The sequence below is a fragment of the Anabrus simplex genome, chromosome 12 (assembly GCF_040414725.1).
Source record: "Anabrus simplex isolate iqAnaSimp1 chromosome 12, ASM4041472v1, whole genome shotgun sequence".
NCBI lineage: Eukaryota > Metazoa > Arthropoda > Insecta > Orthoptera > Tettigoniidae > Anabrus > Anabrus simplex.
The window spans coordinates 90882494-90910148 of record NC_090276.1 but is presented as its reverse complement, the minus strand read 5'-3'; the positions used below and the strand labels follow the sequence as shown (position 1 = coordinate 90910148).

At 38.7% G+C, this 27655-nt stretch overlaps 1 protein-coding gene across 2 annotated transcripts in view; it reads right to left on the bottom strand.

Moving 5' to 3' along the window:
- The window catches only part of Mat1 (CDK-activating kinase assembly factor), a 32192-nt gene extending 6968 nt beyond the window's left edge, over positions 1-25224 (bottom strand). Inside the window, exons 1-2 of one of the 2 annotated variants that reach the window (XM_067156245.2) lie at positions 25073-25224; positions 24734-24858 (exon numbers count right to left, since the gene is read on the bottom strand). In XM_067156245.2, coding sequence (XP_067012346.2) covers positions 24734-24857 — 124 coding nt within the window. In that variant the 5' untranslated portion in view covers position 24858; positions 25073-25224. Of the gene's footprint in view, positions 1-24733; positions 24859-24954; positions 24981-25072 lie in introns of those variants that run through there. The other variant, XM_067156246.2, reaches the window with a different exon arrangement.
- Between the last annotated feature and the right edge of the window lie 2431 nt (positions 25225-27655).

Here is a 27655-nt window from a genome sequence, read left to right as displayed (position 1 = left end):
CAAAGCAATGGACAAGCTCACAGATATCATACACAGGAGACGATTGAAATTTTATGGTCACATTTGTAGAATGGACGACACTAGATATGCAAAAAAACCTGCTTGGTATAATTCAAAGAAGGTCAAAATCAGCTGGTTAGAGGAAATACAGCAGGACTTAAAAGAAATGAACATCACAGAAGATACCATCAGGGATCGCAAGGCTTTTGGAACTCTGGTTGCAAAGCACACGTTCGCAGAAAAGGCTAAAAGAACCACAGCGAAACAATGGACGGAAGAATGCAAGAAACAGCATAGCAAGTTCATGAAGAGATTTTGGGAGGAGGAAAAGAAGAAAGGAAAACCATCATCAAGCTCAAAAGTTCCAACACACTCTGTAAATGTGCATAACAAAGACAGAAGAAGAATCAAATAGAACAAGATGCTAAGTACAGAATGAGAATGGCCAACCAGACACCGGTGGGAACAAAACATGACCTTTCAATTTTGCATAAGATACTCTTCCAATTGACCTACAGTGGCATCAGTCATCCTCCTCCTATTGGCAGGGATCTGAGCTCCTAAGAACCGACAGGTAAATGACGGGAATCTGCGACCAAGTACGAGTACCTTCAAGGTGCTACCACTGCTGATATACTATAGAGTGCGTGTTAGTCAATTCAAGTAAATGAAAAATGTGTCCGTTTCTGAGAAGTGTCCATTAATAAGGAAATTATAATTTTGTAGATTCCTGAAATCAAAATATATGTTCTGACCTGAATCTTCTTAGTCACAATGCTCTACTTCTACAGATATGGCTTTCTTCTATGTTATCAAAGCAGGATTGGGAGGGCAAGCTGCCAGCCTCTTACTCATTTATGAATGTTCATAACATATAACACTAGGCTTCTGTGTCAGTTCAAATATGTACAATACAGTAAATAATGTTCATAAAAAAACATGGTAGGCTAACTTAAGGAACTGGTCAGTTTTGGTGCGACTGACGATGGTAATTACCTTCCCCATGTGCATTGTGTGTCTTGGTCACCTTACTCCTTCAGCAGCTCGAGAGCACAGTTCATACTCTACAAGAGCAAGTGTCCGCAGCCTCGTCCAGTATTGAAAAATGATTTTCCAATAGAGTTCGCGTAATACTGTTGGGCATTTGAATACTGTCCACTGTGTGATATAGATATTGATTCCCATAGGGAATCTGAAATATTTGTCCTGAATGAGTAAATTTATAATACCAATATAAATGGTCCGTTATTGGACATTATAAATTTTCCAGCTAACTCATTCTTGGTTGCCAGCGTTTCGCCCTCGTGTGCTAGGGTGGGCTCATCAGTTGGTACCTAGCACACCTACCAATACGCCTCCACGGTATGCACTAGCCAGCGTATTGGTAGGTGTGCTAGGTACCAACTGATGAGCCCACCCTAGCACACGAGGGCGAAACGCTGGCAACCAAGAATGAGTTAGCTGGAAAATTTATAATGTCCAATAACGGACCATTTATATTGGTATTATAAATTTACTCATTCAGGACAAATATTTCAGATTCCCTATGGGAATCAATATCTATATCATCTGATGGCCAAGCAGGCATCAATTTTTAGTGATGAGACAAAGTCTCTTAGTGCATTGGCACTGCCGGTGGCTCCAGTTAGCCTACGCAGTGGCCTCCACGGTATGCACTAGCCAGCGTATTGGTAGGTGTGCTAGGTACCAACTGATGAGCCCACCCTAGCACACGAGGGCGAAACGCTGGCAACCAAGAATGAGTTAGCTGGAAAATTTATAATGTCCAATAACGGACCATTTATATTGGTACTGTCCACTATTCAGAAGTGTCCATTTAAGGAAAGTTTCCCTGCCTTCAGATTTCACTATTGCATTGTACGAGGCATGTTTTTTAAGTAAGTACCATTTTGATATAGAAGAAAAGTAATGCAATTTTTTTAATTTTTTTTTTTTTTTTTTTTTTTTTTTTTTTTTTTTTTTTTTTTTTTTTTTTTTTTTTTTTTTTTTTTTTTTACATGTCCTGTACCTTAAACTATTTCTCAACACAAGTTGCAAGCATATTAAGGCATTTGCTGTATAGCTTCTGAATTCCATCCTTATAGAAATCTGCCACCAGATGTGCCAGCCACTGCAGCACGGTCGTTTCGAGGTCATCATCATCGTAGTAGTGCTGACCACCTAAATGCCTTTTCAAGTGGCAGTCACTAGGCGCCAGTCAGGGCCATACGAAGGAAGGTCAAATTGTTCTTCCCAACCAAATGAAGCAATGAGATCTCGGGTTTGATCAGCTGTGTGAGGTCTCAAATGAATTGCCTTTGTTTTGGATTCCACAACAGAGTTTAAGTAAGGTCTCACAATAAGTCTCGGCATTTACTGTGTCACGCCGGTGCAACACACCCTGTCTATCCCAATGCACGTGAGTTTGCAAACGGAAATCGTTGCCTTGCACTTCACTTTTTTGGGTGATGTCTGCATTCTATGGATTACTGTTCTGATTGCAGCGTAATACAAGCCACCCATGTTTCATCGCCAGTGTCAATTCGGCTTTTAAAAGAACGCATCACTTTCAATACTGTACTGCTCAAGGAAGGTCAAAGCACTACCTACGTGCTTGGTTTTGTGCACCTCTGTCAGCATCCTCGGTATGCAGCGTGAGCACAACTCTGATAATCTAAGTGTCCCAACACAATTGCATAAAGAACACTGCGTGAAATTTCAGGAAACTCATAACTTAATAAGTACGGCCTTCTTTAAATGCTCTAACCCATTTTCTTACCTTTGCTCATAGCTTGTTTTCCATACATTTCACTAACCTGTCAATGAATTAAACAGCTTTCACACCTTTTGCATTTAGAAAACTAATCACAGCGCATACTTCACAGTCGGCAGGACATTTAATTGTCAGAGGCATTTTCAATACGCACAAACGTAAATACCGGCGAATGCTTCTGTAATGGCATTTGTGGTTAGCATACAGATGTACGTACTGAGCGTGAAAACTCTGAACAACGATGGAAGCGTTACAGCGTCCATATTTAAAAACGCTACTTAGAAAACATGCTTCGTACTTAAAACATACTTTCAGTTTATTAGGTTGTGCTGAGTAGCCTACATGTACTACATGCTGAACAGATGTCAAGTAAAAAATCCAAAAGTTGTGCGTTTGGTTCCCTCTGGTGTCTGGTTGTTCTGTACTGAACACCTCCTTCGCATGTACTCCATATATACAGTACTTAATGAACAGAACGTCTATGTCAAGTACAATGAGGCTGTGAAAATTGAATATACAAAACAAGACCAGTCATTTTTCAGCCTTTATCGGTACAAGAGTAGGCTCCAGTAAACTGGATTCTCCGTGATAGAAAGCAATAAGAAAGTACAGTATATTGAACAACAAGAACAACTCTAGGCATTTCCTCCAACAAAACATAAAATTAATTCCTACTGGCTGTTGTTTCAGCTTTTAAGTGTTAGCATTGCTCTGCAGCCTACGTACATTGTTCCTGGACATGAAATCTGCATGTTTCAAGGTTTAAGAAACTATTTGTTATAAGACTACCGAACTGCTTCTTCTTCTCCTTCTTCTCCTTCTTCTTCTTCATGTGCCATGTCCTCGCAGAACGTTGGCGATGAGTAGCATGATGTGTTGTTTGTTCATAGCTGTTCTGAACAGAGTAAGCTTTGTCACCCCAAACCACCGGCTCAAGTTGCCGAGCCATGATGTCCTACTTCTCCCCGGACCACGTTTTCCATTAATTTTCCCTTGGAGTATTACTTGCAGAAGGTGGTATTTAGAGTTCCGCATCATATGACCAAAGTATTCTAGTTTCCTTCTCTTGATGTTAGTGAGAATTTCTGGTTCTTTGCTCATACAGTGCAAAATGTCTATATTGGTCATTTTAGCTGTCCAAGGTATCTTCAGCATCCTTCGGTACGTCCACATTTCAAATGCTTGCAATCTCTTGCACATGGTCTCAGTTAGTGTCCATGCCTCAACGCCGTACAACAGGATGCTGAAAACGTAGCACCGGAGTAGTCGTGTCCGTAGTGAAATGGAAAGGTCACGGCTTGTCAAAAGTTTCCTAAGTCTCTGAAAAGAAGTTCTGGCCTGCTCAATTCTGCATCGGATCTCGTGAGTAAGGTCCCAGTCATCATTGATGCGACATCCCAGGTATTTAAATGTTCTACTCTCGCGATCTGTTCCTTCGCTGTTGTGAGATTACCTCGAATGCCATCTTCTTTCCTACTTATAACCATCCACTTGGTCTTCTTTCCATTAAGCTTCAAGCCCACTGCGCTGCTGGCTTCAGTGACAGCATTAAGTAGTTCTTGTAGATCCTGGAGATTGGTTGCAAGTAGCACTGTGTCATCGGCGTACCTGATGTTATTTATGATGAAACCATTAACCACAATTCCTTGAGTCTTTCCGTAAAGAGCATCTAAAAAAATCTTTCCTGAATAGATGTTGAAAAGCCTGGGGGAAAGAATACAGCCTTGGCGAACTCCTTTCATAATTGAGACTTCTTCCGAGACACGACCATCAACTCTTATGCCAGCACACTGGTTCCAGTAGAGATTACCAATAATACGAATGTCCCGTCCATCAAGTCCTAATTCCCGAAGAATGTTCATAAGTTCATCATGGCAGACTGTATCGAAAGCCTTTTCGTAGTCGATGAAACAAGCAGAAACATCGACATTGACATCTCGGCACCGTTGGACTAATACCTGCAGACTGAATAATGCCTCTCTAGTATCAAAACCATGTCTGAAGCCACACTGCGAGGTTCCGATATTCTCCTCACATTTATGATAAATTCTCGCTTGCAAGACTGTTAGGAATACTTTCAGAACATGGCTCATCAAACTAATTGTTCTATATTCATTGCAGAATTTTGCATTGGCTCTCTTAGGCAATATTACGAAAGTCGATTTGAGCCAGTCTCGAGGAATGGTTCCACTGCGGTGAATACTGTTGAATAGGTCAACTAATAATGAAAGGGATTTTTCTTTCTCAAGGAGTTTCAGTATCTCAGCACACATCATGGCCTGGAGCCTTCCCATTCTTCGCTGTTCATACGGCATATTCTACTTCTGCATGTGTGATATCCACACCATCGTCTGCCCAAGCACCATGATCCACATTTCTGCGATCCAAGAAGAGATTTTGTACATATTCCATCCATTCCTTCAGTTTCGCTCCTGTGCTCGCTAAGATGTCACCATTCTTATTAAGGAGGACTCCACTACCCTTCCTGTTATATGCACCAGTTACTTGTTTCACTTTCTTGTACATGTTGAAAAAATCATGTTTGGAATTCATTAATTCTATTTCATTGCATTCCTCAGAGAGTTGTTGTTCTTTTGCATTCCTTATTCTTTGTCGTATTAAATTCTGCAAACTTTTGTACTTTGCAGGATCTTTGTTTTTAAAAGACCTTCTCTGGTCCATCAGCTTCAGGATTTCTTCTGTCATCCACGGCTTGTTTTTCCTTCTTCCAGCATTCATTAATTTTACTTGACTTACGTCGTTAATTGCACATTTGATGTGATTCCAAGTGCCTTCAACATCATTTATATTAACGCTGTTCTGAACTTCCGCAAGTTTTACACGTAGAGCTGACTAAACTTCATCCTTCAGTGCTTGATCTTGAAGCTTCTGAATCTCAATCCGACTAAAACTCCCCTTTAAATAACATTTCTTCAGCCTGAGATTCATGGAAGCAAACAGTAGGCTATGGTCTGAGTTGATATCAGCACCTGGGTATGTTTTCACACATTTGATGGAATTTCTGAACCGCTTGTTAATTGTGATGTAATCAATCTGGTTCCTAATACTGTTGTCAGCATTAGAGGTCCACGTATAGAGGCAACGTGGAGGTAGCTGGAAATACGTGTTTGCTATAATAAGGCTCTGCTCTTGGCACATCTGGACCAGTCGATCACCTCGAGTATTGCTTGTTCCTAATCCGTAGTCACGGACTACATCAGCCCGTCGACCATGGCCGACTTTAGCATTGAAATCACCCATCACAATGTTTATCTCAGATGGTTTGGTATATGACAGGGCTGTTTCGATTTTCGTGTAAAAATCTTCGACATCAACGTCTGACGCATCACATGTTGGAGCATATACTTGGATGATATTCACTAAAATTGGTCGTGCATTAAGCTGCAATAAACATACCCTATCTGATACTGGTATAAAATGTTTCACAGACTTACTGATATCTCGATGTACAATGAAACCCACGCCATTAAGATGGCGAGGATCGTCATTACCAGAATAGTACACTTGATAACCACTGACCACACTCTTTCCTGAATGAGGCCAACGCATTTCGCTAATGCCAAGAACGTCGATCTTGAGTCTCTCCATCTCTCTGATGGCGTTATGAGTCTTTCCACTTTGAAACAAGCTGCGAACATTCCACGTTGCTATCCTTCTCATGACTGGCCCGGAGATTCTTAGCACCCCCTGCCCACTGAAGGGCTGCCAGGGACTGGGGGCCTTGGTTTCATGTTTTCCAGTCATGCTAAAGATTTTCCTGGGGATTAAATACGCGGTGGTTTCCCGTTGCCTTCCTCGCGCAGTTTTGAGACCGCTTACACCACTATGGTTGTGCTCCCAAATGTGTGTCACATCACCGTATCAGCCGATACCTTGGCTGACGCCAACGTGCACTAATGGCGAAGCTGCTGCCCTCTGTCATTATGGATTCCACTGGCATTTCCTCCACTGAGGGCCATATCCCTCCCTAAAGGTTCAACCGCCCGAAGCGGTTGGCCTTTCAGGTTGGTCGGGTTATTTCCCGCCGCCCAACATTCGGCGTTGAGACACTAGCTGTACGGTCTACTCCATATATCATAACAGATTCTGTGGTCTAGGTAACACCGGATATGTAGTGTGAAGTTCCTATATGAATCGTGGTTTCTATGGCAATTATGTTGAATCAGACAAGATGGCTGACACTTAGGGCAAGAGACTATAGATAGATATAATAAAATGCTGTTCTCTCTAGTGTTATCTATGGAATGATTGTGGGAAATCCAATATGGCTGTCACTTAGGGCGTAAAACTTTCACAAATATAACCCTAATAACAGCAAATAGAGATCGTAAAACTACTACATAACACCAACACTAGGTCAGCACATCAAAATAAGCCATAAACGTCCAACAGAAATCACAACAGAAGCATACTTCTTGCATTTAGTTCAATATATTAAGCAGCACAACTTCACTACAACCTTTGCTGACCTTTTAATATCAAACTGTTCAATATCAACTATTTCCGTTAGTTCATCAACAGGGAAGTGCAAAATGGTATTTAAAATTAGGCCTATATTCCAAAATACTTTAGTCATATTTATACTGATGCTTTCACAGCCCATATTAACATGCCATGTCAAGAAAACAAGGAGAAATTCTTTGGCAGAGACTTTGCTCCGAGTCTTCAGAAGGGGAAACACATCTGTCCACGACGAAAACTTCTCTAATAATTGCAGTTTGAATTTGAGAATACCGTTGGTCTATTGGACCTGACAACATTACAATGGACCTGATGCAAGGGGGATGCTAACGCTGCTAATCTGGGAAACTCAGCAAGTACCTGGTACCTGAAGAATACTACTATCATCACCATATTCAAGAAAGGTGATTGCAGTATATGCAACATGTTACTGCTGTTCACAGCTGGTAAACATCTTCCAAGCATTCGACTTGTCTCTGAGAAGATTGTCCCAGAATCTCAGCGTGGTTTCCATGCCTCGGGAGAGACAATAGACACTATCTTCCATGCATGGCCACTCCAAGAAAAATGAACAGCACAACAACAACCTGTCTACTTAGTATTTTATGATCTTCAAAAGGCCTTTCACTCTGTTCCAAGACTGTTGAGACATTTTGGTTGCCCCAAGTTATTTGCTGGTCTGGTTCGAGCATTCTCGTCAGGTTCTGCATCACAAAAACATCTCTGATGCTTTTCCTATCACACATGGATTGAAGCAAGAGTGTGTACTTGCACCAACGTTCTTTGTTCTGTACATGGCTGCTATGCTTTGTGATTCATCATGTACCAACACCTCTGGCATTGATTTAAGGTTACAAGTAATGAAAATCATTTTTGCTCCGTACTGAAAGTATCATAAAATGTACACACACAAAAAATTTATTATTTTGCCACCTATTCAATACAATACAAAATGTTAACATATGTTAAAATATAATGAGACATGTTTCGCCTCTTCTAATGAGGCATCCTCAGTCAATATCAAAACCTTCTCTTTTACCAGGTACCTGGTTAAAGATTATTCTAAAATATGTTGGAAAATGATGTAAGGTAAAATTTACAATTCATCATAAAAATGTTTCTGAAATAATTAAAACTCTAATACAATGATAAATTCGTACGTACATATTACATATAAACTACAGATTACATTGAACAAAAAACAAGAAACCCTTAACTAAAAATTAACACATTTAAAAGTAGAAAAAAACAATAAAACACTAAACCAGAACAGTAATAAAAAACCTCACCTCCCCTTGGAACAATATTCTAACTACAGTCAATCTGTTTGACACCACCTTTTCAGATAAAGAAACACAGTTGTTCAACCAAGGCCTAAAACATAATTGGTCTAAGTCACATAAAGCAAAAGATATAATCACCACAATAGCCAAAGCCGAAGCAAACAAACAGAACGATGTAAAATATGGAATTAAAAAGAAATTACCTGTCCTTGTAAAAGAAGTTGCTAACAAAAATAACTCTACCTCACAAAAACAGATCCAAGAATTAAGAAAAAAAGTGGACACGAACGACATCATTGTAACCAAAACCGACAAAGGCAATACCATAGTCTTAATGAAAAAAAAAACAGAATTAGGGGAGAGTGGGGCAGTTTCATACACTTTCTACCTATTAACACTTAATAAGATTTAGTGGCTGTATTTTGCAATCTAAATGGCTAAAAACAAGTGTTACACAAACATTGTTATATTAGAAACAAGTTGGACTTACGTAATTACTCATTTAGTTCATTCCTGTAAAACAATTTAAAAATATTTATAAACATGTAATTTGTATGAAAGTACCCCAACATGGGGCAGTATCATACATTGCAGGGGCACTTTCATACATGTTCTACAATATTGACAAAACATGCTTTTATACATACAAAAACACCACTAGCCTATCCTAAACTGAATTCAGTCAAGATCTACAGAAAAAGTTAAGGAAATTGCTCGAGCTGTTCCTCCAACCATGGTAAGCTGTGGAAATTTAGTGTAAATATCAGCCCGAGAAATTTCACTGACATCTTTCTTTTCGTGGAAAACAAATTTCTTTTTATAATTTGTACGTGAAAAGTTTGAGAAACTCTGAATCATTCATTTTCTCATCAACTTGACAAACGAAGTATTTCTTTGTTCTTTTCGTTGCAAACTCAACCAGAACGAAGTCATTAAGCTCAATATCACTGCTTTTATCAAGCAGCGGTAAGTCAACATCTTGGTCACTAAACTCAAGTTCACTTTCACCACTTGTTACAGCAACACTTTCTTCACTGCTTGAAGAATTGAAGCCTACAGATTCCTTGCCAGATTTAAATAATTTTCGTCTAGGGAGATTCGAGGATGTCATCTTGTTTGGCTTTCTTTTCGTTTTATTCTTAAGCTTCATCATTTCCTCCAATCTTTCTTTTTCAGGAGTGGTGGTAGTCAGAATTCTTGACTTTCCTTTAGCTCGTCCAGTGTCTAAGTGTTATAGGATTTGCTTTGGGGTAAGGGCGGATATATTCTGGTGTAATTGTAGGTTTCTGAGGGTTGCCTTGGAATTGGGTGTTGGCGTGGAAGTGGGAGAAGCTGAAGTGGGTATGTTACTGGATGGTTCTTGGACATGACTTCCTCATGATGGGCAGGATCTGAAGATGTAGAAATTTTTGTGCAATCCTGTGGAGGGCATGGGCGATCTGTTGTCAAAGATGCAGCAAAGTCTTTGTCAGTAAAGACAAAACGATTTGGAGACCAAAGTCCGGTCTTCCTGAATGAAGACACAATGTTGATCTTGAAAAATGACTGAATGGTACATTTGTCAGTTATGGTATGTTATCAATTGATAAGGTCCTTCCTGGATTTTCATAGATCCATGTATTAAATGCTTGCCTGCATCTAGTCTTAAATGGACCAAATTTGTCGAACAAGACACATTATTTGAAAACTTCCCTAACAAACAAAAAATAATTAACAGAATTAAAGGAATGCCAGCCAGCTGAACTCCTGTCCAGGATAAAATAATAATTAGTGAGAAAGTTTACGAGCAACTGAAACCTAATTTGGATAACCCCCAGATGTATGCAGTATGTTTTGATAAAAGCATGGATGTGACCTTACAAGCAAAGGTAGCTGGGTTTTTTTTCGATTTCCTTGCGGAAATGTGATAAGGGAGAAATTGGTTAAATGTCCGGCCTCGCGGTGTAGGGGGCAACGCATCCGCCTGTCACCCGGCGGCCCCAGGTTCGATTCCCGGCTGGGTCAGGGGTTTTTAATTGTAAAAGATTAATGTCCCTGCCCTGGGACTGGGTGTCCGTGTCGTCCTTAACGTTCCTTTCCTCACATTCAACATTCTACACTTCCGCAATTCCAATTACACACAGGTTCATATGATATAGTGCAAATAGGGGCAAAAGATCTCTATAGGCCGATGCCCCAAACAAAAAAATGTTAAATTGTTGAGCATACGAATTATGACTACATGGAAAGATAATGAAGCTAATGGAGGAAGTGAAGTCCATTGGCAATACTAGTATTTCTGATTTTTATATCCAATAATATTTTATTACAATTTGTTTTACGTCACACCGACACAAGATAGGTCTTATGGCGACTATGGGATAGGTAAGGCTTACGAGTGGGAAGGAAATCCCTGTGGCTTTAAGTGACGTACATTTGCCTAGTGTGAAAAATGAAAACCACGGAAAACCATGTTCAGGGCTGCCGACAATGGGGCTCGAACCCACTATCTCCCGATGCAAGCTCCGAGCTGCGCGCAACTAAATTGCCCAGCAATAATATTTAATGATAAAGTGGGAGCTTATTATTTATTCTTTTACAAATAATATTAGGTATTCTCAAAACTTACATATTTAAAAATGTGTTTTTTGCATATTTGGAAAATACAACCATGGGACATGCAATTAAATGCATTTACAAGATATATCTAATAAATAAATAAATAAAGCAGTAAATAAATAAATAACATATTATGAAACATAACTGGGAATTTGGAAAGGAAGTCGTGGGGTGTAGGTTGTAGCCATTCATTAAAGGAAAATAACAAGTGGCACAGTCAACAGCTGAGAATAATAAACCAGATTTTAAATGGCACACTAGTTGGAAAAGGTTCACCATCCCTGTCCTAGACAATAAATTTTATTTGAGAAGAAAGCTATATTTTTTAAAATTTAAATACTACATGAAAATTCTCAGATGGTAACACAGAAAAGGTACTTCTGACAGTAGGTTGGCGTCTAAGCGAGAAGAAATGTGTACATAAGTCTGAAATAGTTCTTAAAACAAACCAAACCTCAACTGATGACTGTCATACTGGTTCCGTATCGACTTTGGATTAGAAAACACTTGTTACTTTACATAGCATATATTTTTTACCTTTCAATACTTAACAGTTGGATGAAAACCAGTGTGCTTTCAGACCACAGAGGGGCTGGCTGTCAGGATCGATTTCCAATATATGCCAGGTAAGTGAAAAATGTTACGAGAGGAATAGACAGTTATGTTCATGTTTTGTAGATCTAGAGAAGGCACATGACAGAGTACCGAGGGAAAAGATGTTTGCCGTTCTTGGGAATTGTGGGATTAAGGGTAGATAATTAACAGAAATCAAAGGTATTTATGTAGACAATTGGGCTGCAGTGAGAACTGATGGTGGAACAAGTTCTTAGATCAAGATACTATAACCGTTCAATGGCATGTGAGTCAGCTGTTGTGCCATTGAAGGTTATGCTAAGGAAAAGATCAACCGGATTTACTCGGAAAATACGTCCAGCAGCCGCAGATCAAGTTGTAATACGTCCAGTTGTATCAAATAGCTGGAATAACTCGCTCATTCAAATAAGAAATTGGATGAATATAAAATATGAACAGAGATTCATAAGCTCAGAACCCCGTGGTCACCGAATGCTTACAGTCGTGAGATATTATTTAATATATGAACTGAGGCTGACAAGTGAAGTTTACATTTTAAACAGCATGAAAAAGCAAGTCTACCATATGATGTTCAGGTCCAGTAATAACGCAGCGGAGGCCATGACTTGACGTTATAGGTGCTGAAGAAAATAAATCGATTGCATACGTCATGAAGACAAACAAATGGTGAAGTGTTCCTTTGTGCATCTGTCTAATCAGAAGAGATGATGTTATCTCTGAATTCATTTCCTCAAATGTCAAAAACATATGGAAGAGAAGTTACAAGTTAACGAACTTAGCCTATGATATGAAACGCGGACCAATATTATTAATGTAACAATTTTAAAATGAGCTTTTTTTATGAACAATTGTATTGTAATGAGAAAAACTGAGACTGAAGGTTGACCTAATAGCGATACACGCGTCTTACGGAGTATTTGGAGTAATAGAATTCAAAGGAAATTTTGAAAGGCGTATTAGGGAGATAACTATATTGTATTTAATAAAGATCCCGTACTTGATGTCAAATAAGGAGAGTTTCCTGGAATAATAGTGGGAAATTATATAACGCCTATATCACTATACTAATTCTATTTTATATATAAGTTTCAGGTCCTTGGACTCATAATGTATGAAGACTATTCCTGTGATGTGATGATGAAAGCTAATATGTGGGCGTGAAGGATTTAGCGTCCTAACAGGCCCGGGAGATGATGCTGAGATGAATGCCAAACTGTGACCAATGGAACGGAGGATTGAGAGCAGTGTTACGTGATCTTCACTGATAAGTACCCAAGATTTCATCTTCTTTACTCTATCTTGTAGATGCATAGTGGTAGAGTAGATTTTATTTTATTTTCATGATGAAGTGATATTAATTGAAACAGCTTGAGTGACCTAAAGCGATCGTTGCAAGTGCCCAGTTATACTCGTGGTTACGGTTAAGTCTGATGTGAAGGTATCGAGATCATTTGTCCTATGCGAGATTTAGCTCGTAGAATGCGCATTTTTATTATGAATTACTGGGAATTCATTTACGTTTATGGCGAATGTAAGGAGGCGTTATCTTCATAATTTGAACCATACGAGCACTGCATGAGTATTTTCATAAGGCAATGTGATTTAATGTCTATTTTTAAAAGGTCTTCTTGTGTGATAATATCATGTGCGTACATTGTACAGTTGCGTATATTACGTAATATTGGTGCCGTGATGATTGTGATATGTTTGTAATGATGGTAAGGTTCTTCGGACAGATGCTTGTGAATTTCTTGGAGTAAGTAATTGTGAATAAGTGTTGTGCGCTTGCATTATGGTGAACAATATAACCCATAGGGTCGTCAATAAAGTGTTTAATGGTGAAATAATGTTATAGTAAAATGGTTCATTGAGAATAGGTATTATGAAGCATAATGAGTAAATTTCAAGATTTTCAATGAGCTTAGGAATAAGAAGTGGATTTAAGCGTTCATCATACAAGTTAAGAATCCGAGATAGGCAAGCAGTAAGGCTGTTATTAATTTTGTTGTGTAACATGTCCGAAGGTTATAAGCAGAGATTGGCGTACGATCATCGAGAGACTATTTTGCAGCATGATATGGTACGGATATCGAATATTTTGAATGAATGATCATTAACAAGAGGTCTTCGACATTAAATAATCATAATATGGACGTAGTAGGATGTCATATTAATCAAATTATTATCATCTGGTGTAATGTAGGTTGTGTTCTTTCTGTAGTTGCTTGTAGTATGAATCTTTGTAGATAGTAGACGTTCATGACTCTCTTTCAGGAGAACAGTTCCGGCGAAACCAGATTCCGTTAATCATTTTTAGATCTTATTGATTATGTAGAATCAGCTAGATATTGTGCATTTTTTTTAGGTGGCGTACATGAGTTCCTGGCGCATGCTGTTTTATTTCAATTGAATCATTGCTGAATCCAATGATCATATCTTTTAAATATTGGATGATCGCACATTTAAGGATGGTCATGCTGATGACAGATCACTATTAGGAAACTCAAGTTGATTAGCACTTAGGCAATTTATGAGAAGAACGATAGAATGATAGGATGCTGAAAGATGAAATCTTGCATAAATGAACGATAGGAACAAGTGAGACTTCTTTTTTAATTTTATTATTTTATAACAGGCGGACAATTAATAATAATGAATTAATTTTTTTTTGTGAGAATAAGCCTTCAGCAAGTTCCATATTTGTTTTCATCAAGGTAGAATTTTCAATTTAAATTAAGATTTTAATGATGGTGAATTATATAAATATCAGCCAACAAAGATTTTAATTTCATTTATCTGATTATTATTCAATCATTCTACGATGTAAATATTATTGTATTACCTTAATTATTATGATTTCATTAAATTGGGAAGATCCTTCCAAGAAACTAACATTTGATATCTTCTTATTCAGATGAGGTATATTTTAGTCTTGCATAGTCTGTTGAACAATTATTTATTACAATAATAAGAATCTTGCATTAAATGCCAGTAAAACTGCATAGATACTCATTGAATGTCCACGCCCTGAGTGGAGACTTATGCCTCACCGTTGACTCAGGCCGAGGCTTAATTACAACACCTACGAACCCTCAATATCCCTGGGCAATGGACGGTTAAAATACTTACAGGGGTTAGACAAAGCTGTTATATTTCACCTTTGCTGTTCATAGTTTACATGGATCATCTACTGAAAGGTTTTAAGTGGCAGGCAAAAATTCAGTTAGGTGAAAATGTAATAGGCACCTAAGCAATTTGACCTATGCTGATGACTTGGTCTTAACGGCAGATTGTGCTGAAAGTCTGCAGTCTGCACCTATCTACAAGCAAGGGAACAGGAAGGATTGCAACAACTATCGAGGTATCACACTGATTAGTATACCAGGGAACGTATTCACTGGTACCTTGGAAGGGAGGGTGCGATCAGTGGTTGACAGAAAGTGGATGAAAACCAGTGTGGTTTCAGACCACAGAGAGGCTGTCAGGATCACATTTTCAGTATGCGCCAAGTAATTGAAAAATGTTACAAGAGGAATAGAGAGTTGTGTTTATGTTTCGTAGATCAGAGAAAGCATTTGACAGGGTACCAAGGGAAAAGTTGTTCACCATACTGGGGGACTATAGGATCAAGGGTAGATTATTAAAATCAATCGAAGGCATTTATGTTGACAATTGGGCTGCGGTGAGAATTGACAGTAGAATGAGGTCTTGGTTCAGGGTACTTACACGGGTTAGACAAGGCTGTAATCTTTCATCTTTGTTGTTTGTAGTTTACATAGATCATCTGCTGAAAGGTAAAAAATAGCAGGGAGGGATTCAATTCGGTGGAAATGTAGTAAGCAGTCTGGCCTATGCTGACGACTTGGTCTCAATTGAAGATTGTGCCGAAAGCCTGCAGTCTAATATCTTGCAACTTAAAAATAGGTGCAATGAGTATGGTATGAAAATTAGCCTTTTGAAGGCTAAATTGATGTCAGTAGGTAAGAAATTAAACAGAACTGAGTGTCGAATTGGTGATACAAAGCTGGAACAGGTAGATCATTTCAAGTATTTAGGTTTGTGCTCTCCTAGGATGGTAATATAGAAAGCGAGATTGAATCAAAGTGCAGTAAAGCTAATGCAGTGAGCTCGCAGTTGCGATCAACAGTGTTCTGTAAGAAGGAAGTCAGCTCCCGGACATAACTTTCTTTACATCGGTCTGTTTTCAGACCAACTTTGCTTTACGGAAGCGATAGCTGGGTGGACTCAAGATATCTTTTTCATAAGTTAGAAGTAACAGACATGAAAGTAGAGAGAATGATTGCTGGTACAAACAGGTGGGAACAACGGCAGGAGGGTACTCGGAATGATGAGATAAAGGCTAAGTTAGGAATGAACTTGATGGGTGAAGCTGTACGCATTAACCAGCTTCGATGGTGGGTCATGTGAGGCGAATGGAGGAGGATAGGTTACCTACGAGAACAATGGACTCTGTTATGGAGGGTAAGAGAAGTAGAGGTAGACCAAGATGACAATGGTTAGACTCAGTTTCTAACGGTTTAAAGATAAGAGGTATACAACTAAATGAGGCCACAGCACTAGCTGCAAACAGAGGATTGTGGCGACATTTAATAAATTCACAGAGGCTTGTACACTGAACGCTGAAAGGCATAAAGGTCTATAATGATGATGAATGTATGTTTAATATAGTATTATATTCACAAATGTTGGATTTTATTTTCCAGCATTATGCCCCTCTATGGAACCATGCCCAAAACATTGTCAAATTGAACATTTGTGAGCACATTGCTTGTGGCTTTATCAAGCACCACACTGCAGCTAAGTACACATCCTGCTGGTTCGATGAAACCTCTTTCTCTCACGTTAGCGCTATAATGTAGCCCGCAATAATGCAGTTGACAACGAGTGATTCTATCCCATCAGAATCAGTAGCCTGTTGTTCTGAATGTGAGTTTATTAGTGTGAGAGATGTCATTATACTGACAATAATGAAGATTTATCATTTAAATAAACAGATTTGCAGTATTTATTAGTTTGGAGAACCAAATGACTCAAATAATATTATGTAACTAGTACATATCTAGGTTACGTTAGCCGGGCGGTCTATAAAAACAGCAGGGCGGTGCACCCATTACGAAGGTCCTGGGAAGAACACTGAAGTCCTTTAACTTTCAAATGTGTTTTTCTCAAAACTTTCAAAGATAGATGTAAAGCTTTTCAGGAGTTTGCTCCATGAAACCAGTATTTCATGATAGGCCGGACACTAGACTCGTCAGAACAGGATGTCCCAGGCCCTACCCACTGACCTGGGATGTATGCAGGTTCTTTTCCATACACTTTCTGTTATGAATTGCTAGGTGGGCAATAATTCCACTGTGGAGATTTATCTCCTATATGCAGTGATCAGATTCTACCCCTACCAATGGGCTTCTGAAAATTTCACCTGGTTCTTCGTTTCCAAAAGGCGAAACAACTCGTTAAAAACTCAGCTCTTGGATTTGTCCGTAGTTTCATTGCAAAGAATGCTCATCTTTAACTCTTGTTTTTTATTGCCTACAATAGAAATTAATGTAATGCTACCAAAGGCCATGGTCGCTTCCTTCCCACTCCTAGCCTCTTCCTGTTCCATCGTCGCCATAAGACCTATCTGTGTCGGTGTGACGTAAAGCAACCTGGGGGGAAAATCTAATGCCCTCGTCAGGAACCAAGACTTTCTAAACGAATCTTGATTGTTTTTCCCTGTATCATATCCCTCGAAAAGAAATTCAAGATAGTGTTTCCTTCATCTAAGTTAGTGTTCCTGATTTGGCTCATTATATGGGTGCATGTGCAAGTATCTTAAGGGGTTTTGTTGATGACAGCCTTGGTCATGTGCAGTTGCAAAACCATGTAGTATGAAGGATTTGGTGAAAGCCAATGAATGTGCCATCTCGACAGTTGAATAATGGAAAAACAAAGTGTAAATAGAGTAGTTGTAAATATACTGTAGTGATTTCGGACATGGATAAATAAATAAATTACCAGATTCTATCAAAACACACTCAAAATTTTTAAAAATATATAAACATTTCCGTTTATTTGGCAGACTGAAGAACCACTGCAACACAAGAATCAGTGTGGTTACTAACATTTGTCCTGCCTGGTTTTGTCTTTTGCTGAATATGCACTTCAACTGATTACCTTCACTAATATCATAACGAGTAGAAGGAGTTAGTGTCATCACTCCCTCCCTTACTCGTGGTGTTTAGTAAGTAACCCTGCAAGGTAGAAGAGATTTCTACCCAAGTCCAAAGACGAATACAGTCCTGGCGGGTTATGAATCTTATTCCATACTGACTACACTTTGCAACAAGAAAACTTCATTAACAAGCATCCTGTTCAGTACATTACGATGGAGTTACTTCACAGGCATTCCATTGTACCGGGTGTTAAAGTTGAACAGTTAAAAAGACAAATTTGGAGAACGAAATAACAATTGATCAAACTCTCATCAACTGCAAAAGATAGCTCTTACTTTTGTGTGTACCATGGGCTATTATTTTCAGAAATAAAACTTTTCCCAGTATTTTAAAAATTAATAAAATATACTGTACCGGGTGTTACACAAATGCAACCCACTTGTTGGAGTAGATGGTGAAAATCAATAAACTCTGTGGGATGACAGCTAATAGACACTTGTAAATTTTATTGCAGACCAAAGAAACTCTGGAAAAACTAATAAACATATAATTTAAAAAAGGACAATCACTGTTTTTCTTGTTATTTCACTAGTTTGAATATAACGGGTGTTACAGGAATTTTAACATGTGCTACACAGTTGACAGAAAACATGTTTATCAGATTAAAGGAGATGATAGTATATAAGGGCAAATTAAGGTAAAAGTGTTTGTTTAAATGAGTAAATTAAGATTAGAGCTCATGAACAAATTTAATGACTTCTTAAAAATTATTCTGAAACGCATTGTATTTTAATAGTTATTTATTATTAAATGCAGATTAGAATCACATCTATAATTAGAGAGAAACTTGAGACAAAATCTAGCACTAATACTTTTACAAATTCTACTCTTTTTTTTTTTTTTTTTTTTTAAACCTCAAAAACTGCATCTAAACTTTAATAACATTGATTTTTTTAAATATGTTCATCACTAAATTTGGCTACTTATATATGTACTGTGCATACAGTTAAGCATACCACTATTTTCTGATAGTTCACAAAAACATGCCAAGGTTGCACTTTTCATGGAATCCATCTTCACCCAAACATGTTTCAACTCATTTTTGAGCCATCTTCAGTGTGTTATCGATAAAATTACAAAAACATATTGCTAATATTGTGTTACACTTAAAACATCATTTATAAAATACATTACGAATTCTAAAACAGCCTATTCTGGTTTTGTCATGGTTGATGTAGCTGTTAAAACATTTTCCATTACAGACTATATGAAATTCAATGAAATTCAATGATATTTCAAATAACCACAACACTGATATTCTATTACGGCGTATGCCAACCAGCACACGTAGCCCTCCGAATCAACATGCCAATAGTAACATAATGTTGACATTGAAGATGAACAATCTATGTTTATATAAGACCTGAAGATGTTACCTTATAGTTCACTTCTTACGAGTTTTGACTTGACATTTGAGCGCTGCATCTTGGGGGAGGCTAAGTGAATTAATAAACAGCCAAAACACAGGCAGTCGATCGCTCCGATAGAGGGCGTTAGACTCTAGTTCCGGTTACCAGTGTTGTCGATCTGTTGTTTACTATAACCACGCGCTATCAGTTGTGTGTTGTGTTCTGCTCAGTTCTTTTCAAGGTCTTTGTCAATACACTCGGTCATTCTTGACAAAGCACCAACAATGACGGCTAGAAATAATGACTTGAGTGGTTGAAGGAGCACAATATTTCGGTTTGCGATGACATGAGGAATAGAGGGTCTCATGCATCTTAGAAACAAAACAAGCCCTAGTACCCACTTTACGTGGCAGATGAAATAGCCAGGAAGCATGAGCATAAAGTTGTTCGCCTTCACCATATTGTTGCCATTTTAACGCCATAGAACTGATTTGGGCCCAAGTGAAGGAATACGTACCTGTGAATAACCAACTCTTCACAGCTTCGGAAGTTGAAAGACTTCTCTGGGAAACCGTGAGCCGTGTAAGTGCAGAAGACTGGAGCAAGGTTGAGACACACAATCCGAGGTGAGTGAAGCTTGGGAGGTGGTGGTTATTGTTTTAAGAAGTACAACTAGGCAACCATCCTCTATACAACACTAATCAGAAAGGAAAAATGGAAGGGATCCGAAACTTTGAAAAATGAAGGTATCGGCCAGTGGAAGACAAAGACTACAAAAAACATGAAAATGAAAGACTCTCTAGCCCTCGAGTGTTCTAATACCGTCAAGGCACATCAGATAGGATAGATGAAAGTGCACAAGTAAGTGCAAGCAATGCCAGGATTCAGCTAAGAGCCCTGTGGTCGTCAACGCACGCTCCAAAGTTCAGAGCCCCTGTGCCCTTTTTACTTGCCTCTTGCGGCAGGCAGAGGATATTGCTGGTGTTAATTCTACCACTCCCATCCACAGGGGGAAAAGCTTGGAAGAGGGAAAGTATCACAGACGATTATGTTGAAGAAGTTATCTCGCTACGGTCAAGTGGGAGTGAAACCTCACCAGACGATGACAATGCCGATAGTGACTCAGAAATGAGTGATGTATTCCCTTTGCAGGATTTTTTCCTCCCTTAGGAGAAAGTGAATCTATCAGCAAAGCAAACTCTTGTAGATGGTGAGTAGAAATTTCATTATCATTAGCTCAGCCCATGGGCCCCCATCCACACAGACTCGTAACTACTGTCGTTTGTTTACTCGCTCGCGGCCTTCTCGGAAAGGATGTTCTCCAGCAGTGCTCAGTGCTGCCAACCTCTGTACTTAGGAACTGTGCTTCGATTGTTCCCCGTTCTTGCCGTGCGGACGGTTTGGATGAGGATAGGATCTGGACAAGACGATTGGTCTGAATGGATAGGATTCCTGCCGTGGAGAAGACCATTGTTCTGGAGGGTAGGATTCTTGCCACCGAGCTCGATAGCTGCAGTCACTTAAGTGCGGCCAGTATTCAGTATTCGGAAGACAGAAGGTTCAAACCCCACTGTCAGCAGCCCTGAAGGTGGTTTTCCGTGGTTTCCCATTTTCACACCAGGCACTGTACTCCTTAATTAAGGCCACAGCCGCTTCCTTTCCACTCCTGGCCCTTTCCTGTCCCATCGTCGCCATAAGACATATCTGTGTCCGTGCGACGTAAAGCAGCTAGCAAAAAAAAAATTTATTATTGCCATGGACAAGACCATTGGTCTGGACAGTTAGAAACCGCAAAGCGGCCTTAGGCCCCTAGTTTTTACAATTACTTGTGCTTTTATAATGCTGCGGTTGGTAACCGGATGATGATCAACATTCTTGACGGGAAGGAGATCGTGCTACTTTATATTGGCCAACAGGAATACAAGTAGCTACTTCAGAAATGAAAATGGCGTGTAATAATCTTAAATATGTTATAAAAGTAAATGTGCTTCTTGGGGCGGGATGGTGGCTTCCTGGACATCGCGATGAACACATCTCTCCTTTGAGATGCTCTCCAAGTATGATTTCACTAATTCCACTTACTTGTAACATTACAAATACGGGGGCCCATGGGCTGAACTAATACCTTATTTTTAATCTTATGCGAGTTGCTACAAAGAATGATTGATTCAAGACTTATATTTGAGGGTATACATTTCCGTTCGTGTTGTGTCTCGTGAATCAGCTGTTTGTTCTCGTAAAAATTTGGCAGCAATGTCTCACTTGCGGTTAACTGTCAAGTCGAAACTCATAGAAATGGAACTATAGAATATTTAGACAAGAGGCCCACTAACCTCACAACATTATTATATGTTTTAACAGCTACATCAACCATGACTACACCACAATAGATGGTTTTAGAACTCGTAATGCATTTTATAACCAAACCAAACCAAACCAAACCCCATGGCACTACAGCCCTTGAAGGGCCTTGGCCTACCAAGCGACCGCTGCTCAGCCCGAAGGCCTGCAGATTACGAGGTGTCGTATGGTCAGTACGACGATTCCTCTCGGCCGTTATTCTTGGCTTTCTAGACCGAGGCCGCCATCTCACCGTCAGATAGCTCCTCAATTCTAATCACGTAGGCTGAGTGGACCTCGAACCAGCCCTCAGGTCCAGGTAAAAATCCCTGACCTGGCCGGGAATCGAACCCGGGGCCTCTGGGTAAGAGGCAGGCATGCTACCCCTACACCATGGGGCCGGCTAATGCATTTTATAGGCTAAATGATATTTTTAAGTGTAACACAATAGCAATATGTCTTTGTAATTTTATCGATAACCCACCAAAGATGGCTAAAAAATGAGTTGAAATATGTTTGGGTGAAGTAACTCCATTTTCTTGGTGTACAGTACAGTTCCTGGTACATGATATCCATTTTTCATTTGTTTATTTTCCTAGTGGTGTAATGTCGCACAAACACATCAAACATTTTCAGCAATGCAAGGATTGGAAAGGGCCAGGATTGGGAAGCTATCAGCCATGGCCTTAATTAAGGTACAGCCCTGGTAGCCTTCGCCTGGTGTGAAAATGGAAAAATATGGAAAACAATCTTCAGGGCTGCTGATGGTGGGATTCAAACCCACCACCACCTGAATGCATGGCCAACTTGCTTGGTTAAGTGATATCAAGCATATTTTATTTTTCTAACTATTAGATTCTTCACTGTCAAAACTAATTTATGAATAAATGAAATTTATTAAATACCTGAAAAAGAAAAAAGTTGATTAAAATGCAATGACATGTTTTGTTCTTCAAAGAACATGGTCAAACTTTATCAAATCACATTTCCAAGATGTACATAGTCTCACTTATAATTCTTTTATATAAGTAAAAACACTCCTTGGCAAGTATAAAGAAGATGTATCTCCTCTCTGCTACTTCCAGTAGGCGTATCATTTCACATCTTATTTACAAGCTTTTTCTAATTCCTAATCATGCTTTCCTGACAGGAAAATACAACTATTCTTTTAAACACAACATCTAAAGACAGTCATAAAGATGTGCTACATACTTCATTAACACTGCTGTATTGCATACATCTGTTGGGTGGTTGGTACTGTGATGTATGTAGATGAAGAGAAGTGTGTTAAGATGAACATAAAAACTTAGTCCTCGAGCCAAGGAAATTAACCATATGCGGGAGAAGAACCCGTGGCCTTCGGAACCGAAGACCAGTAGGCTGACCGTTCAGCTAAGGAGCCGGACTTTGGAAAATTTAACGAGATAATTTCCAATAAGAAAATGGTGTATTACTTATCAATCTTAAACCATAAAAATAAGCAGCATCACTAAGCATGCAGTAATATTAGTTTAACCCTCAACTGGTGACATATTCCGGAAGGAACATAACTGGTGACATGGTGTCTGAGAGACGTCTATAATTTGAGCATTTTTAATGGAATCACATTTCATTAAGGCGAGGTTTATTCATTTTATATTGAGAAGGCATATCATGACGAATGGTTTAACATATTTTATTACCAACTCCATTGCACCAAAAATTTTAAAAAATTTTGAATCCAAGTGTATGTCACTTTATGAAGAAGAAATCTAGGTTTCAACTTAGATTGCATCATCGTCCCTCATATGCATCCGAATGGCTCAAAAACTACTTTCCTACACAGACTGAAACATAATCATTTCAGAAAACTTAAGTTTATCACACATTCACTGAAACTACAAAAACCTGCAATGCACTAATTTTTGCACTTTCAAAATACTCAAAAATATTACAAATATTTGTAATTTGTCTTATTTGATTTGTTTTTCGTCCAATACACACCCGAATCACATATTATATTTGTTTACATGTTTTCACTAATCTCAAGAAAATACATGTAGGGTCTATCTTTTTCTGAGCCCTTTGGAGCAAAAGTGGCCCAAGTGTTCAAGTTAAGAAGTGATCAATAGACATACCATACATATCTTGTGAAACTTCGTAAACGAACAGAAATATTACTTTTGATAACTGGTTTACATTGCAGAAATATCTTCATTGTTGGATTTGAAAGAAGCAGCGTAGAGAAGTATAACTAAAAGAGCTTCAAATTCCATGTCATCCGTGTCTTCAATTTCGGAACGATCCATGCGTTTGTATTTCTGTCTCATATTCCGCATTTTGACATTAGTCTATTGAGCTATAAGTTGCACCATCTCCCTGGAATATATAAAATCCCAGGCAGTTTTAGGTTCTATTTGATTGCCAATTCTTGCTTGAGCACGTAACGCAGGTAACCGAATTATGGTGTGACTTGGGGTGCGTACATTTCTAGTAGGTTCTTTAGCGGACCATTTATAACGTTTTTTTTACCATAGTAATAATGCTGTTCTGTGCATTCTTGATCTTCACCTTCACTACCTGTGCCTTCTTCTACCGAGTCAGTACAATGATCACTTTCAACATCACTAAATTCTGTATCTAACCACTGTGCTACCTGATCATCGAACCCAGGACCATCAGGCCTTATAGGTCGAGATGGACCAGCACGGTCTGCCATTGTTGAATTACGAACAAAAATTAAAAAGCTATGAGTTCACTTCGTACAACTTAGGAATCCACACATTAAAATGTTACACAACTGGTGACGTGGTGTCTACGAAGCCACTTGGAAACTTGTCTACACTCTAAGGAGAGAACGAAAATACTGAGGGCGAATCTCTAATGATGAAACGTTTGTTGACAGAGAGATATGAAGGTACTGGAAACCAAAAGTCTCACTTTCGATTGTGTGCTTAGGGGTGTACATGTATCTCCTACAAGGAGTCTGTCAGACACCACGTCACCAGTTGAGGGTTAATCTCTGCAGCTAAATCTGCGTGTATGTCGTATATGTATATGCTCGAAATTATGTTTAAATATGTTTATAAACTGTACCTTTCAAGAAGAGAAGATCGACACAACTCTCACATAATGCATGTCCACAAACGTTTACCATCAACTTCAGAGATGGATTTCGGTATTTCGTGGTTTTACATCTCGGACAAATCTGGTCATCCATCCTGAAAAGGAATTGCAGACAAAAATAATACGCACACACTAATAACGTGTTATAATTTGATAAATTAGGTCTATTTACTACTCTGAAAGATAATTACAAGACTAATACAGGTCATGTGCTAAGGTCGGTATGAGTCTTAAGTTCAGAGCTTTATCATTAAATGATGGATGTAAACATAGAAATTGAGGTTATATTTTTAAAACGAATTAACCAACCTATAGGGAATTGGAAAAGCAGTCGCTCTTCTCTAATTTTAAAACGCTGTTACAACAGTATTTATAAAATAATATGTTTAAAACAGGTGTGTATCCAACCAGCACTTAACTCAACTTCAAACGTCTAACATAATCGGAAAGCATGTTGACACATTCACACATCAGAGCGGCATTCTATCCAAAGAAGATGCAAAGAGGATGAGAAGATGAAAGAGTGGGAGTCCGATGCGCATTATTACGTTGTCTGCATTGAAAAAAAAATAATAAAGAATTAAAGTTGCACTATAATACGGTGATTAGGAACAATTTTAGTTGCAGAAATACTCAAAGTGCCCACTTGGAGAAATATGCAGCGCAAAAAGAATGAGCAACGCGCTGAAGATGAATGATTTATCTTCCGTATATATCTTTGCTTCCACAGTATTTCGTTCGTCGCTTATTATGAATTGAGTGACTGTATAATCCTATTGCCTATTACAAATCTTTCGTATAATCGTCTAATCACATCTATCGCCTTTAAACAAATTTGTTTATGAGAGGCCTAACACCAAATACAGTGCTAACACCAAGAGTTATCCAAGAAACTGTTTCATTAGGTTACTAATTGATTATTTCCGGTTACGTGAACGAATCCGTTCCACGAAATATCACTGTAATATTTGTTCCAGATGGAAGATAATAGTTACTTTTACTCAAATAAAGAGTAAAATCCGCGGTAAATTAAGAAATACCGTCGTTACTAGAGAAATATGTATACGTTCTTAACGGACTGTAGACAGTACTCCCCGTATGTTGCATTCCGCTGCTCGTGCCGTCTTTTGTTTCTTTCTTGATGTCCAGGGCTAGCACCGACGAATGGGAGTGCTATGTCTGTGAATTCTCATTATCTTTGTTCATATGACTAGCGCGGGTAGTTCAAACAGCAAACGAGAAATAAATACATTGGACCAATTGGACCAATAAATATATTACTTTTTTGTTGAAAGGAAATTAGCATGATCCCTGGACCAATAAATATATCACTTAATGAATGAGCTAGGGCACAAAACGAATGAGCAACATGAAGAAAACGACGCCTAATTAATTCAAACAACTTCAGTGAGCAAAGACATCACACACGAAAGTATTAAGCAGGGGGCAGTGGCGAAGCGTGAACTAAGTAATGGGGTAGACAGAGATTTTTTTATTTAAACTATTTAAATCATATTATATATGGAATTTAGTTTTCGACGCATACAGATCTATATTAAATATTAGCCTACATTAATAACTGAAACTAAAACAAATCCTATAACAAACTATAACCCTACGTAGACTCGTTCCTATAGACTAAATGGGCAGCGGGAGTTGTCAAATAACAACATACTTTTAGAATTAATATATTTCATTGCTATGCAGATTTAATAAGAAAAATAAGAATTAAATAGATTTTCGTACAAGTCGCCTTAAACAATATTCTTGTGAATGAGTTAAATCCGCCTGGCCTTCATTTCAGCAAATATATCCATTACTCTCGTCTTGAAGTAAGGCGTCTTGCTAAGATGACACAGCAGTTCCTTCTCTCTATATAGCCAGAGTTTCCAAGTTAGCCTCTGGTTGGTCATCGAATTACTTAAATAGGTTTCAATTCGTTTGAAAGCACTCATAGCGCGTTCGCTAGAAACTGACGTTAGCGGAATATACAGCATGAAGTTGGCAATTTTGTTGTTTCCGTATGTAAGAATGTAAGCTAATAGTTGTTGGAGTTATAATACCGTAACTAATATTGGCGGGCAAGAAAATGCATGTACTTGAAGGGTTTTCAGGCTGTCATTCATTTATTAGGTATGCTATATTTCGTATTAGAATTTTTTTTCTGCTAGGGGCTTTACGTCGCACCGACACAGATAGGTCTTATGGCGACGATGGGATAGGAAAAGCCTAGGAGTTGGAAGGAAGCGGCCGTGGCCTTAATTAAGGTACAGCCCCAGCATTTGCCTGGTGTGAAAATGGGAAACCACGGAAAACCATTTTCAGGGCTGCCGATAGTGGGATTCGAACCTACTATCTCCCGGATGCAAGCTCACAGCCACGCGCCTTTACTCGCACGGCCAACTCGCCCGGTAGGAATATTATTATTTTATGTCTGAGATGGTAGCCAATAAGAGCACCTTTATAACCGAGATCCAAACAAATACAGTAGAGATAATTCGCGACACTTCCGGATTTTGCCTTGTTAAAATGGGAGACCAAGGTCTGTCTAGGGAGGTCAAGTCACGAATGCTACTTATGGAGCCGCCATATTGGGTCTTTAAACGAGCGTAACCAAGGGCAAGTGTATTGGAATTTAGAGGATTTCGGTACCGTACCATACATTGTAATAAAAAACAAAATACCAACTATTTTTCATATATAATTTAATTGGGCATCTACTCGTCACGTATATATAACTGTGTAACTCTTGAATGACTTGAATATATTCACAGCTATAGGAAGATAATTAACAGAGCTTTTTTTTTAGAAACAAGAATCAACGGAAAAGCTCATGTCCTACTAATTTACTTCCTTACAACTTAGTCTTACTCTGTTTCTTATTAATATCAC